General features: G+C 48.7%; 1 protein-coding gene across 1 annotated transcript; it reads right to left on the reverse strand.

The window, feature by feature from the left end:
- Positions 1 to 7,592: 7,592 nt before the first annotated feature.
- TNFSF9 (tumor necrosis factor (ligand) superfamily, member 9) lies at positions 7,593 to 11,293 on the reverse strand. Its single transcript, XM_012729407.1, has 3 exons — positions 11,030 to 11,293; positions 10,383 to 10,413; positions 7,593 to 9,268 (listed from the first exon to the last, which is right to left on the reverse strand). The coding sequence occupies exons 1-3, from the start codon at positions 11,291 to 11,293 to the stop codon at positions 8,805 to 8,807; spliced, it is 759 nt and encodes a 252-aa protein (XP_012584861.1). The 3' UTR covers positions 7,593 to 8,804.
- Between the last annotated feature and the right edge of the window lie 4,675 nt (positions 11,294 to 15,968).

Consider the following 15,968-nt stretch of genomic DNA (forward strand, 5'->3'; position numbering starts at 1 on the left):
GAGAAGGAACAGCCTGTGCAAATGTCCTGAGATAGGACTGTGTCTACTATGTGTAGGGAAATTAGGGGCCTACTGTGGCTTGGCTGAGGAAGGGAGAGGGCAGAAGATGAAGTCAGGGAAGGGCCAGGGACACATTGTGTAGGATCTTATAGCCTAAAGTGAGGAGCTGGGATTTTTTTCTAGAGGTAATGAAAAACCACTTACAGTGATCAAAATAACATCAAATCCCAGACAAGACAGCCTACATTTCTTCTTTGATCTAGTTTTATAACCACCATCCACGCCCAAATCAGATAGATCATTCTTCTAGAGACTTCCAACAATCTCCCAACCACAATCCTAGTTTAAAGCCCTCCACAGACTTCAGGTGACAGTCAAAAATCTAGCTTATTACCCGTGCTTCTGGCCATAAATTTGAAGTCCTAGCAACCCCCTCCTCAGGTTCAATTAACTTGCCGGAGCCGTTCACAGACTCAAGAAACCCACCTACTCACTACATCACCAATGTGTTACAGAGCATGTAGCTCAGAACCAGCCAGGTAGAAGAGACACACGGGGCCAGGTATAGGGGGGAAGCACATAAACTCTAGAAACCCAAATCTCCATGCACTCACCAAATCAGAAGCTGTCTGAAGTTCCTCTTTTGGGGCTGTGATGGAGGCTTAATTACTCAGGATTGACTGACTGTCGCATTTGTCATTGGCATCTGGAGCTCCAGTGCTTCCTCTGTCCCCAGAGGTCAAAAAAGAATCAAAGCACAACACAATGGGAAATCATCAAATAAAAAAGGAAGTGAGCAAGGGAAGAAGAGAAGCACAAAGAAAGTACACAATAGCCAGCAAGCAGTTGAGAAGATGGTGGTAGTAAGTCCTCAGTATCAAAATGTTTCTGATGGTGACTTTGATTCCTGCCCCAGAGCTGACTCACAGGGTGCAGCAGACCTCTCCTGTCTCGCCCACGGCTCCCCTCAGCAATGTACTTTTGTAACAGGGTGGTCCCTAGGAAAAGGGGAAGTTCCAGGTTTCCTGCCCCACCCAAAAGGAGGGTGGAGCTGAGCAGAGAAAAAGGGAGAAGAGAAGGAAGCTGGATGGAGGACAAGAAGGAGACCTGAGGAAGCCACATGGAGCAACGAGCATGTGATGAAGAAACCGGGCTTGTTTCCTGACCCTGGACTGGTGAAGGCAGATGTGAGGGAGAGACCTGCAGGGAGGTGACTGTGGCAGTGTTTATATTGATTTTGATGTTGCTCTTTTCCTCCCAGATTGGTCTGGCCATTTCTGACCCTTTTCCATGGGTCCCCGCCAGAAGGTGCTTTAGTCTAGTGGCGGCTTTAGGCCTTGCTTTGGGCCAATCCCTTTTGGGTTGACTTTTGCCCCCGAGGGGATGGGTGACTTTAGGTGTTTGATTTAGAAGTTATATTCTTTGTGTTCCGTATTGTATATTTACTGTATTAAAGTCCCTTTTCATTAAAGTTTTATATGTTTTGTCTTGACACGGCGGATGGCAGAACCCACTTAGAGCAGGCAGATTTTGGGCTTCAGGAGTGTCCCTCTCCCCCTGTCCTGGAACAAATTTGCTGTCCTGTAAGAGATTACCCACAGATAGGCAACCCAATTCACACTGGGGTGCCCTGTAACACTTTGTCGATCTGCCTTTTCTGCTCCCCACTCTATCTGTGGTAAATTATCTCACCGTCCCTGCACCTCTGTCCTGTACCCGAGTTCTGTATGCACAAATAAATACAACTTTTTAAAAGTGTTTCTGATGTTCGTGGAACTGAAAATTCTAGCCCTCTAATCACATGGTTGGTTCTATGGGCAACCAGCCCCCATCCTTAACTGCTTCCCCAAAAATCACCTCAGATGCATAACTAGAGAACAACACTTAGGAAATTCTGAGAATTTCCGGGGACCTGTGGATGAAGACCAAGTGCATATTCAGAAGACATTTGGTCTGAATGACCAAAAGTGTATTCTTATCAGTCACAATATTGCAGAACCCCTCACAAAATCTCTCACCTCATTCTCTACGACCATCCACCTCACTACTCCCCTCTAACTGCACTCTGCTGTCTGAGCCAGCAGAGCTGCTTGTTCTCACTTCCAAGCCTTTGCTGTGCCCTCTGCTGGAGCACCCCCTCACACACCATCTTAGGTATTTCCATGGCTGCAGTTTGTCATCTTTAGAATCTGAGCTCATCTCATGCCTTCTAAGAGGTGATAGCTCTGTGACCATCTTTCACTCTCTGGAACATGCACCTGTATAATTCTTCTATAACACTGGAGATGTTTCATTTTCTGTGTTCACTTGGCTAGGCCACTGTACCCAGATATTGTGCCAGTCTCCATGTCGCTATTAGGGTCTCCTTCCAGTACTTTTTGGTGATTTTTTTGTTTTTGTTTTTGTTTTGCTAGTTGTGATTAATATTTATATCAGTAAACTTTGAATAAAGCAAATAGTTTCTCTACATTAAATTTTAAGAGCTCTCTCTGAAAATTTGAAAATTGAGAGTTTAACCCAAATTTGAAGGTGTTTTTTATAGATTTTTATTATTGGTGCATATGAGATCGTTAAATCTAAATTTTCTAGGAAAAATGGTTATGATTTAAACTTTATCCTGAGGTCTTTTTCTACTAACTCTTGCTCATTTTGGGTATTTATTCTCTCTGCAGTTGTGGAGTTCAGGACACCTCCTTCCTGGTATTAATTACAGTAATGTGCCTGCTAGTTCTTAATTGCTTGCTAACTTTTGTATTTGAAAATTCCAGTTATTGTGCCTATTCTTTTGCTATAACCAGACGCGGGAGAGGGCTGTTGGTGACTTGACGCTTTATACCCACTAGTTAATCTAAGGGAGACCCTGGGTTCTGCTTAATACATGAGCCAAAAGAAAGGGCAAAATTAATTCAACTAGGGCCTCCCTGGTGACACAGAGGGTTAAATCTCGAAACTGTGAAGCTATCCTCAGCCACAGCAGCCATGAGTTCCATCCCCAGCCAGAGAGGTGATCCACATGGCACAGCAGACCTCTCCTGACCCACCTGCTGCTCCCCTCAGCAGTGTATTTTGGTAGATCTGCCTGTTGTGCTCCCCACTCTGTCTCTGGTGAGTCCTCTCACACCTCACACCTCTGGCCTACACACCAGCTCTTGTATGCAAAAATAAATTTTAAAAAAATTCACCTAGTCCCAAATTTCTTTCCAAGTTATCATAATAAATTACCCCAAAACATCTTCCCATTTTTTGAAAGATTTACTTATTTATACATACAGAACTGGGGTACAAGCCAGAGGTGCAGGGGTGGTGAGAGGATTCACCAGAGACAGAGTGGGGAGCAGAACAGGCAGATCGACAAAGTACACTGCTGAGGAGAGCAGCAGGCAGGTCAGGAGAGGTCTGCCACGCCCTGTGGGTCACCTCTGGAGCCAGGGCAGGGATCAAACTCATGCTGAAGTGGCTTTAGCTTCTTAGTGCTGGGCTTTAACTCGCTGTGCCACCAGGGAGGGCCTCTTCCCATTTTTTTAAATCTATTAACACTACATTTGGAATTTCCTAGAACTGCCCCAGTCTCTGAGGTTGTGATTTCCTCTGGTTTTGTTTCTTAATAATCCTAAATCTTATCTGACTCATCTTAAATGAGTACTTCCAACTTTTATTCACAAACAGGGCCCAACCTGGGTAAGTAAGGGGAAGCAGCAAATAACAGAGCAAATGGACAAAATGTTGCAGCCTGTGAATCTGGCTGCAAGATGTACGGGTGTTCTATGTATTTTCCTAATCATGTAAGGTGTGTTTAAATTTGAAAGTAGTTCCAAATATTAGCCTTTTGAAAGAAGCCGTCTAGAGAAGCTGTCTCCCACTATTCACTGGCCACTAATTCCTCAAGCTCCACTGAGGCACTTGATCCCTTCACACCCCTGAAAATACCCCTCATAAAACCACTGATGAGTCTGATGATTCACCATCTGATAAATATTTTTCAGTTCTCACCTTAACTGATTGGACACCATTGACCATAACTTCCTTCTTGAAACAGATTCCTTAGGAACTTGATTTACCTTTTTCCTGGCTGGCTGCTGCTTAGGCTTTTATGCATACCTGGCCCCTCCCCCAACCTCCACTCCTCCCCCACTGAACCATCATCCACCCAAGGTCTTTGGCGCTTGATCTTAGACCTTCTTTCCTGTTACATTTTGTTTCTAAGAGATCTCATCCTTGCTCAAAATGTTCTTTATAAAAATACATCAACCACTGTCAAATTTCCATCCCACATGAAAAGCTCACCTAGTCACAGAACTGACTCAACACGCCCCATGGGCTGCCTCAAAGGTACCTGGGAATTCCACACGTCCCAACGTGACCTGTGTGTGCCCTTCGAGGGTCCCCAAATCCATAAATAATGCCTCCAGCATCTTTCTAGTTGCAGGGAGCAAGTCGGCTCTTCCTTCTCACCCATATTCAAAGTCTTGCCAATTTCTACTCTTCTTATGGCATCATTGGGTGCTTTCAACTCTTGCCCATCTTCACAGTCAGCCTCCACCCCAAAATTCTCACCCTCTCTCACCAGAGTGAGGCTTTCTTGCTCACTGTCTGCCTTCAGTATTTTGCCCCTGATTTCAAACTCTAACCCCTGCCAGAGAGATCTTTTACCAAGCTAATCTGACATTTCGTCTTCATAATACTCCATTGCCACTAGGATAAATTTTGGGCTGGCGTCCTCAGGCCTACATAGTGTGGCCCCCTACCGAAGTTCTAGCCCCCCACCTTGCACTACCCTCACCACTACTACCTCCAGCCCTTCACACACGCTGCCCTTCCTACCTGAAGCTCACATCACTAAACCTTGTGCTTACCTGGTGTGCTTTCAGGCTTTATAGATCAACTCCCCATGACCCAACTAATGTAACAGCTTCTACCTCTCAAATCAAAGGTCAGGCACTGTATTATTAAACCCATTAACTCACTGAGTACTTCTAAGACCCCACGAGATACAATTTTTGTTCAGCTTGACAATGGCAGGCACTCACCCCAGAGAAGCAAGGCACTTGCCCAAGGATTCACAGCTTAGCCAGAATGGGGAAAGCAGAGTTTGAACACAGTGATGGGTGACTTTAAAATGCTTGCTCTGTATGATCCAGCAATCCCACTTCTAGGTAATTCTAGGACATGACCAGGGGTCACCCAGGACCCCCAAATGTGCACACTCTAAAGGAGTCTGGTCATCCCTGCACACCAAGCAGAATTACCAGGCGAGAACTTGCATTAGTGTACAGAGAAAGAAGATAATCATTTCCCAATGAAACACCCAAAGTTACCCACTCCCTTGTGGGTAAATAAATGTCCAGCCAAATAGGGATAGCTCAAAGTGGGGTCACTGAGATCTGAAAGCTTGCCACAAGTCTAAGGAACTTTGCCGGGGGGTTGGAGGGGGGATGTGGAGGGAGAGGAAGGAGCCTGGGATTAAAGGAGCAAGTCTGGGATCAAAGGAGCAAAATTAGAGTACAGAGCAAGAGAAGGCAGCCATTGTCAGCCTCCCCCACAGGGCACCCGGGAGGCGGGCTGACTTCATAACACCCTAGCTGTACCTCATTTATTTACCCACAAGGGAGTGGGTAACTTTGGGTGTTTCATTGAGAAATGATTATCTTCTTTCTCTGTACACTAATGCAAGTTCTCGCCTGGTAACTCTGCTTGGTGTGCAGGGATGACCAGGTACCTGTAACCTCCAACTGGTAAACCTTTGTTTCTTTGCAACAGGCCCCTTAGCTGTTATAGAGACTCTGCGTGTTTCTCACTACGTGAGAACTCCATCTTTACCTTGTGTGGTTCTTGTTCTCCTCCTCCATAGACATTCTATTTTCACTGCATACTATCTTTTTCTAACTGACCTTGTCTACCAACATGACACCCCCCTCTGTTGTATCACTGTGTTTGTGTAACACTGTTTTATCTATTTGGTTCTGATAATAGCCCAAACTTGTTGAGTGTGCACTGAGGTGTTTGCAATGCGTCAACACTTGAACCCTCTTCATTCGCCTGCTAAGGCTTTCAGCAGGCTTTCGTAGTAAACTGGGTGGTTTCAACAACAGAAATTTACTGTCTCACATTTCTGGAAGTCAGAAGTCCAAAATCAAAGCTTTACCCTGGGGAAGAATCTGTTTCAGGCCTAACTCTCCTTGGTTGGGAGGTGTCCATCACATTCACACGCTGTTCCCTGGATGTGTGTGTCTGTCTCCAAATGTCCCTTTTTAAAATGTTTTTATTGAAGTGACATTTGACTAGAGCATTATGTAAGTGTCAAGAGGGCATCCTTTTATTAATTTATTTATTTATTAAATTTTTTTAATTTATTTCCATTTTGTTTAGTTTATCCATTTGTTGGTTTCTCTGCAAGGCAAGGAATACTAAGGCTTGCAGACAACCCATGGGAGCTGTAAGAGGCAGGAAGGTGTCTTCCCCGGAGTCATGACCCCTGCTGACTATTTAATTTGACCACAACTTCCATAGTCCTGACTTACAAAACTGTGAGACGTGTCTGGGTGTCTGTCGTTTATGCCACCCAGTTTGGTGTCCTGTTGGGACAAGCCTAGGAAACTAGCACCCTGGGGCAGGCAGGGCACTGGGGAGAGGCAAGTAGGAAACTAAGCTGTTCTTCTGGCGAGAGCTCTGTAGTCTCATTGTTGACTCCTGGCACGTCTTCCTCTGCTCCTCTCTGTGTGCACAGATTGGTACCAGCTTCTCTCTCAGGTCTTCCAATACCTGACTAATATGGTCTTTGGGGCCAGGTCTTCTACATTCCTCCTGAGGAGATCTTATTGGCCCAGCTGGAATCATGTGCGCACGCTGGTCCAATCAGTTGTGCCAGAGGAGTGACATCATCTGGCACCAGAGCTGCTATTCAAAATAGGCGAGACCCAGTAACCAGTGACCAATCTGACCCCTGAACCAATCAGATTTGATGCTGACCTATGGCCCACCCTGCCTGCACCATTGTGGGGTGAATGGTTTAGATGCTGTATCACAGCGTCCTCCTGGTGGTCCAGAAGAACATCCAGCAATGGGGGTGGAGACTAGTAGGCATTTACCAACTAGGATGGGGCTAGTTTCATGACACTTTAATGACCAGTATGGCCATACAAAGGGGTGTCAGCTCAATGCCAGTGATGGCCACTCAGAAGGAACTTGGAGACCAGCTCTTTAAAGAGTTGTTTACTTGAATCACCCAGAGTGAAGGTGTATGAAAGAACTGCAACCTTTCTGAGCATAAACAGTGATGACATTAAAAGAAAAGAGAGTAGAGATAAGTCACACAAATGTTTCTCACCTACACTTCACACTCCCACCTCTGACTCCTTCCTCTCTTCCATTCCTCCAGGCCCAGCAAGGTTGCAACCTCCGTGGAGACTTCTCTGTATGCTCAGCCCCTTTTACCCTAAGAAGTGAACACCCAGCTGGTTGGTATGGACCGGTTGACAAAATATCTACTCAGTGGGGCTGTGGAACAGGTCAGAATGAAGAGGAAGCAGGGTACAAGAAATGTTTAACAGCCAGCTCTCTAGAGAAGGGGTAAATGAATATGTGCGTTTATTAGATTGTACTGGCATAAATAATGTGCAGCATACAACTTAGAATAAAATATACTCCAAATTCCATATTTTCCATTAGTGCTCCCAACACACCATTTTCCCACTCTTGTACCCAGTCAAGCTATGGCTGCAAGTGACAAACAAGTGAACACAGATCATGTTGCTTTAAAGACTCAGATGAAATGGAACAAGGATGTCTGACCACACTTGGCTTGCTGTCAGCAACTTCTTCACTAAATCAGATAATGGTTTGAAAACATTAAACAACAACTTCCTCAAGTTCTAGTGTGTTATTCACAGGGTAACAGGTACTAACTAGACACATTTAAAGTCTAATCTGCATTAGCCTCATTCTCTCCACTCAAGAGGATCAGCAGAGGAAAACTCAGACCAGACCTGGAACATCTGCAGACTCCTGCAGTGTAAACATACCTTAGTGTGACGTCAGTGAGCCTAGCTGGAAAGCAATGCCCTGCAGGACAGTACCATACAGTATTTCCGTCACAGACACAGTAGAAATAACCGGAGGCCCATAGAGATGAATAAAGTGGGAATAATAAAATCCCTAAGTACAGGATAGGTATGAGTCTCTAATAAGATAATTCACACTGTCTGGCATATAATTAATACCAAGTAGTCATTCAGTTTATACATGCTGTAGCATCCGGGACCACAAGCCATCTCACGCGGCCCAGCTACATACCCACTGTCATGGCCAAGGTGCACCAGGCTGCCCGTTTGTTTGCCCAAAGCTGCAGTGTTGTCTGCCTGGCTCACCGCTGTGTCTCCAACATCTAAAACAGCGTTCGATATACAGTAGATGCTCATCAAATCTTAGGATGAATGAACGAAACTCACACAACAGTCAGGTGGCCCCCCAAAGTTAACGCTATAAGTCCCAAAGGAGGGCTGGGGGTGAGTCTTTATTTTTCATATATTAACATAAATAAGGATTTTTTGGCCTGTTTTGTTTGCTGGTGTTTCTCTGGCCCTGCAAAGTAGCAGACGCCAATAAATATAAGTTGAATGCATTAATATAAAATACGGTCTGTGTCCAGACTCAGAATAAATACCGAGAGTTCAACTTGGGGCAGGAGTGATAGTGATGTGGAGAGTCCTCCAAGAGGGGTCAGCAGCCGAACCCCTGCCCAGATGAGGTAGAGGAGGGGAACCCATCGCTAGGGACCCCAAAGAAGAAAGGCAGGCAAGGTTCAGGTGTCACGTGGACTGATGCGACAGTAGTTCAGGGTCTTCGGTGATCACCCTGACGAGGCCCAAGACTGTGGCCTGGGAGAGCTGCCAGTGGGACAGGGCAGGCCCGGAGACCTTCAGGTGAACGCCCAGGCGATGGCAAGCGGCCAGATTCAGCTGGCCACTCCGGAAAGCAGCTGTTGAGTTCCCCGAGGAGAGAGGTGGCAAGTTCAAGGTCAAGGCCAGGGCCTCACCCCCCAAGCCCTGAGTCTGCAGTTGCAGGGATACTGAGCCGGAGGTGGAGCCCGGGGCAGACTCCTCTCTGGCCACCACCACGCGCCGCAGTTCCAGGTTCAGGAAGACGTAATAGAGCCCGGCCTCTGGCACCACCAGCTCCTGCGTGTTCTCGTCATAGCTCAGGCCCGGAGAGAGGTACACACCCGCCAGGCCACGGTTGCTGTGCCAGCGCAGGGGTCCGTCGGTCAGCTGCGCTGCGGGGGGGACAGGAGGGTGTGGTGAGCGGGGAGTGGGGCGGGGCGCAGCTCTGGAGGACTGGAGGCGCAAGTGGGGCAGAGTTTGAGGAGGCTTGGGGAGACCCCAAGGAAGCAGCGCCCACGGGGTGGGGGGCGGGGAAGGGAGGAAGAGACGCCCTAAGAGAGGGGAACACGGGGAGAAGAGGGACGGTGTGGGGAGGAGAGGACTCTGAGAGGGCGGAGGAGGCGGGCGAGTGATTTCTGGGAATGGTCTAGAAGGCTGTGCAGGGGGAGGGCATGCAAACGGGAAGGAAGCCAGCAGGAGAGTCCCAGGGGCCAGAGGACCGAGACCGGACTTGGGGTGGGGGGGCGGTAAGGAGGAGGACTGGGGCACGGGACTCAGAGGAAGAAAGGAGAGAGGGGCGGGAAGACAGAGGCTATGGGAAGGGCAACAAATTCAAGAAGTGAGGGAAAGCAAGGGGCCTTTGAGAGGAGGAAAGAGAAAGAGGAGACAAGGTGAGGAAATGGGACGAGGGGTGGAAGGTGAGACGAGGCGGAGAAGGCAAGGGAGGGGAGGGGAGGGTGTGGGGAGCGCATCTCTGGAAGGGGTAGGGAAGAAAGAGGGTGGGGGAGACTCTGGAGCGGGAAAGGACAGGAGGGAGAGGCTCCAGGAAAGAGGACTCGAGGGAAGGGGGCCTCCGATGGGGAGGGGCTAGAGGGAGGGCCTCCGAAGAGGTCGAGGACCAGAATCTGGAAGTGGCGGGAGGGGGAGGTAGGGAAGAGCAGAGGCCCACGGTTTAGAAGGAGGGGAGGGGAAGTGAGGGAAAGAGGGTTTTTAGAAGGGGGAAGGAAGGTGGGGGTGGGGAGGAGGCCCCGGATCTCCCAGAGCCAGTGAGACCAGGCCAGGCTAGGAGGTGAGGGACGAAGCCCCAGATTCGAGCGCAGGGATGTGGTGCGAGACAGCCAGAGTGTCCTGGGAAGGTCCCAGGGAGAAAGATGGGTTCTAGCGGGTGAAGGAGCAGCTTTCAGAAAGGGGGTGGCTTGGGGGCAGTAAGAAAGTCAGAAAGGAAACCATCCCGCCCCCACAGGCCTAGACCGTGCCCCCTCCCTCACAGTGGGGCAGGACACTTACCACTGTTCACCACCAGCTTGGCGAACAAACCCTGAAGAGAGAAGAAAGGGAGAAAGTGAGTGGAGGTGCCCAGACCCAGCAGCTGCAGTTCGAGGAGGAGGAGGAGGAGGAGGAGGAGGAGGGCTGGAGCCTACCTCCCCTGCACCTATCTCCAAAGGACCACACAAGCAGCATCCCCTAAGCTGGGGGCCCAACCTGCCCCAACCCATGCAGTCTGCAAGGACAGACCCACCCCCACCGCCCTGAGGATGCAGGAGGGAGAAGGGGAGCTACTCTCCAGGGGTCCTTGCCCAGGGCCCTGGGAGAAAGGGAAGGCAGGGTCCCCAAGAAAACGCAGGTTTTCAGGGAGTTAGCAAAAAAAGTGGGAGCCCCTAAATGGTTCCGTCCCTCACTCAGGTCTTTGGCATGGAGTTTTGGTGGAAGCTGAGTACAGTATGTGTACACATGGATGTGCTAACGTGTACCCCCCCAAAGTTATATAGCCAGGTAAGCGGCTGACAAGTTCAGTTTATTAAAAGGTCGGGAGGGAAAAAAGATTCTTATCTCGGGGGCCAGGATGCCGGTGGGATCTCCCCCCGTTGCGAGGTGAAGATTTCGGAGAAAGGGATGGGAGTCTCCCCCGGAGCCCAGGTCGCGGCACAACTCACCTGTGGGGTGCTGCGGTGATGGGGGCAGGGGTCGGGTTGCCGCTCGGAGACCTCGGGCAGCGTCGGGCTGGGCGCGGGGTCCTGGCTGAGCGAGGCGGGAGCGCTGGGCAAGATCCAGGCGTGGGCAGCCGCGGCGGCGAGGATGCCCGCGAGCAACAGCAGCGAGGCGCTCAGGACCCAGGGCAACAGGCAGCAGGCGCGGCCACAGGGCTCGGGCGACCGCTGGGCTTCGGGGTCCTTGGCGGCTTCGGCGAGGCAGGGCATGACCAGAGGCAGGCGACTGCAGCCGGGGTCCCCGCGCCGAGCTTTATAACCCTTTACTGCCTACGTCAGCCCAGCTTTCCGGGCGGAGCTAGCGCATCGCTCCCCGCCCCCCTCCCCGCACCCCGCGAGCCTTCTTCCCAGAGAGTATCGTTTTCGCTCCTCCAAGCTCTGCTCCACTCTTCCCCTTTTCTCCCAAGCGGTTATCTCTGTCTCTGATGTCCGCCTGGGTCTCTTATTTGTGGTAGCGCCGGGTCCCAGGGCGCCTTGATTCCTTGGCCTCCTTATTCTGCGTCTCTCTACAGCTGCCTTTATGTATCTCTCGCTGACATTTCCAGTATTTCAGTCTCTCTTTCTCTCTCCACCCCTGTTGTGGCTCCCTAGTCCCCCGTTACTGGGGTCCCCCAAACTCAGTACTTCAGCGGAAGTCTCTGAGGATAGCAGGCCTCAGCCCCTCCACCACGGAGCATGAGCCCCAGTGAAAATCTCAGTCTTTCCCCCCACCCTCCCTCTTGGCCTTCCCGGCCCATCCCCACCCACCCACCTGGCCGCTTCCCCTTAGAAGCCCTCTGTGGACCCCACAGCAGAAGAGTGGAGAGTCCAGGTGGAGAAATCCCCCTGGAGGAAGGGGACAGTCTTGAGTAAGACAGAGGAAATTCGGATTTCCCGTTTGCTGGGTCTCCCCTGGCCCAGGCGGAGGGAGGCGGGGCTGAGACCCGCTAGCATAGGGCCAGAAAGGGGAAGCTGCACAGGATTGAGAAATGGGCCTGCCCAGTGAGAACCCCACACTCTCACAGAAGCCCTGCTCTGCCCAGGCCCCTGAGCCACCCCAGCTCCAACTATGCTGACAGAAAATGGTCGGTGGGTGCAACAATTGATGGCAACTCTCAGCCAGAGAGGACTCAATGTCCAGGGGGGTGGGCAGGGAGATTTTGGTTCAACTGAACAAGTGTTGATCTGTATTGGTCTTGCGTTGGGCTACCCTGGGGAATTATGAGGACAGAACAATCATACTGGCTCTTGTGAATACGCAGGTGCTAAACGTTTCCATGATGCTGTGGTTTATGAAGAGAGATTGCCAAACCAAGGGCACACCACTGGGGACTTGGCCATCAAGACTTTAGACGCTTGCCCGCACCTCTTGAAACCTGGGGAACCCCACATTCCAGGTTTGAGTGAGCACTCCACAGGCTACTGATGCTAGCCCCAGTGTGAGATTCCCCTGTGTGGAATCAGTTATTTCTTCACACCTGCTGACCCCCTGTAGGGAAGGTCCTTGCCCTCAGGCAGTTGGCTCCCAACAGGCTTCTGTGATGAACGTTAGCCCCCCATTCACACCCTGCTGAAACCCCCACTGTAAGTAAGTGATGGTTTTACTTATCTATTTGTTTATTTAGCTATCCATTCATTCATTTGTTTATTTATAACATTTTAAAGGGGCAGGTTTACTTGGAAAAAGAGAGTGAAAATAAGAGGCCTGCTGAAGAGCTGCTGATGCTTTTCAAACCTAAACTGAAATTGTAAGTCATCAGGGTGGAAAGCCAAATAGAATTCCCGTAGCAGAATTCTACTATCACTCCCCAAACACAGTTTTTGGTGACACTACTAACTCTGAAAGACAGACAGTGTGGTGAGTAGCAGCTAAAATTGAAATGTTTGCTCAAAATAGATTTTCCAGAGACGCCAGATCATCTTCCCATCAGAGTGGAAAAGCAACCTTCTTTTTTTCCTCAAGAGAACGGAAATAGTTTCTGGTTGAAGAACAGAGTTGAGGGTAGAAGAATCACACTGAAAACAAAGTGTTAAGTAAACCTGTGAACTTGAATATAAGAGCTGAAATTTCCCCCACCCCAACCCACACTGCACTGAACTTCAGGACCCAGAGGATGAGATGTGAAAGGCCCAGCTCCATTTGGAGGAAGCTGGCCAATCAGAAAGAAATATCTTCACCCTGCCAATAAGCTCAGACCATGGGCTAATCTGTTGACTATCAAGCCCTACCCCACCACAGATCACAGCCAAGGATTGCCTAACTCACCTAAAGAACAAAAAGAGGAATCTGGAGTTCAACATCTTCTCAGACAATCCAAATAAACCTCTCGGGCCCCTAGTTACATCACCCAAATTCATCAGAAGTTGGCCTAAAAGTGGCCTGAAAGTGTTCCACCTTAAAGCCCCTAGTTACATCAGATTTTCTTACCAGCATCTGAAATTCTTATTATTTGCTTATAAGTGTTTCCCCCATGAAATTGCTGTCTCCTGTAGAATAATTTCATCTGCCTTGTTTTCATTTTACCTCCAGTACCCCAGAAAATTGCAGCCTCTATAGTTCCTGAATGAATGAATGAAATTACATTCTGGTTAACAGCACGCTTCCAGAGGACAACAAACCATAATCTATGCACTACAAAATCTTTGGCATTGCTTCAAAGTGACTAGAAACAAGTCAAAGGAAGACTATTTCAGGACATGTGCAAATTATATAAAATTCAAATCTCGGTGTCCACAAATAAAATTTTTTTGGCACAAAGCCCCATGTGTTCATGTACATATTTGCCTGTGTAGTTGATTCGTAAGAGAAGCTGTCTGGTGCACAAAACACAAAATATTTTCTCTGTGACTCCTATCAGAGAAAAATATCCTGCCTCCAGGATTTCAACTCTGAAATTTCTTGCTGTGTGGTCTCAGGCAAGCTGCTTCACCTCTCTGAACCACAATTTTCATAACTGTTAAATAATAGCAGATCCCAATGGGTGATTGAAAGCTTTTTGAGCAGTGCCAGGCAAACAGTAAGTACTCAGTAAGGATGAGCTGGCATCATTATGATCATTGAATCTTTTCTACAACTCAAGTACACCATCAGCCCCCACACATGGGCACAGAAACCCAGACTCCAAAAGCTGAAGGCACTTACCTAAGGACTCAGAAGAGTGACTGTTCTGAATCCCTCTCTGTGCTGAGAGGTCGGCAGAGTCCATATATCCACTCCAAAGAGAGAAACAAATAAACAGGCTGGCCGCAGCCTGGAAGCACCATGACGTGCTACTGTGGTCAGGACATCTGAGACAAGGGCCCCTCCCACCAGGGAGCGCTGAGCGCCATCCTCCCAGCACATCAGGTCGGGTGGAATCACACCTCTGCACTCAGCTGTCTCCCCAAATGGGTGCTGGCCCTAGTTTACCTCCTCTTTAGCAGGAGGTCAAATCCCCATTCTCCCCATGGAGAGACTCAAGGGAAGAGTTCGGCAGGAAGCAATTAGAGGGGAGCATTCCTCTTCCCCCTTTGAGGCCCTGTAAATGGGCACAGCCTCCAGGAAGTATGCCTTGATTTGTCCTACTTTCCCAGCAAAACCCATCGCCCCCAACCCCCTGCCTGTGATTTCCTTCAGTGCCTGGATCTTCGTCGACCAGAGTTTGCTATTTGCTGAGTAAGTACAGTACTAATAAAGTGAGTAAGTAAGGAACTAAATTGGGGGGGTGAACTGAGAAAGTTTTTTTTTTTATTTTAATAGGGAGGAAGACAATGAAATGACGTTGGTCTTAAGCTGTGAGATTACCTCATCCAAGTTAGTCAAGTCTCTGAAAAAGTGGAAAAAGTCAAACCACCCCAGCTCTAGAGACAAGGAAAATGCAGACTCAGCAAAAGAATCTCTGCAGCAGTATAGACATTAGAAGGTATGTTGGTACAAAGTAACTTGTGCAGAGTTGGGGCATACCTCTGACTACCCTGGAACTGTGTTTCCAACATGCGGTTGCATATTCAGGGGTCACAAAAGGGGCTCCATGTGCTCACAGCTATGTAGCTAGTTGAGGAACAGCAGTAGCACAAAATCTAGACCTGTGTGATAAAGAGCATATTCCTTCACCTCTGTGCGTGTCCTGCTAACACCAAAGTCCATTTTCAGCATCTATGACATCCACTATCACAGAGCCAAGCAGTTTCAGTGGGATTAGTCACTGCTGTACAGGCTGGTAATTTGGTATTGGTTAGCAGGTGACTGAATTCCAATGTTGCTCTTGGAGTGAACCTCCAGAGCTCAAAAACTAGTGTGAGATCTGGGCAGTGAGAGGCTGGAATTACAAATGTGTTCAGAATTCAAATGGCAAAAAAAAAATAGACATGGAAAGAAAAATTATCAGATGATCAAGCCATGAGCAGCTTTAAGGAGCAGGATGCCACATACAAACATGTGTTCTTATCACAAAGCAGAGATATATTTGCATAGTGTATTTCTAGAAGGTGTACTAAAAACTATGGGGGCAGGGTGCTAAGGGTTAAGAAGATAGGGTTAAAAAAAAAAAAAGAAGGTGGGGTTTCAACTGTACATGCTTTTGCCCAACTGCATTTTCCACGCATTTTGCTTTGTTTTGGTTTTTTCAACATTAAGTGCGGAACTGTGGTCAGGTCTGCACACACACAAAGAAAGAAACCAGCTGCCTGAACCGTTCGAAGAAGGGAAAATTTAATCAGTGACATCAAAGGCAGGAAATGGTGTTTCCCTGCTAAGTACAGTGGAAGTACAAGGAGATGGGGAAGACCCTCGAGGGGCGGTGAGTGAGAAGCCAGTTCATTCTGCTGGGAAACAGCCATGCGCCCCAAGAAGGAAGTCCCAGCCTGGCTACCACCGGGGACTCTCCTAACAGCCCAGGGAGGCAGACACTGGACAGACAGGCACAGG

This window comes from Condylura cristata, unplaced genomic scaffold (assembly GCF_000260355.1).
Source record: "Condylura cristata isolate star-nosed mole 26May11 unplaced genomic scaffold, ConCri1.0 scaffold00025, whole genome shotgun sequence".
Taxonomy (NCBI): domain Eukaryota; kingdom Metazoa; phylum Chordata; class Mammalia; order Eulipotyphla; family Talpidae; genus Condylura; species Condylura cristata.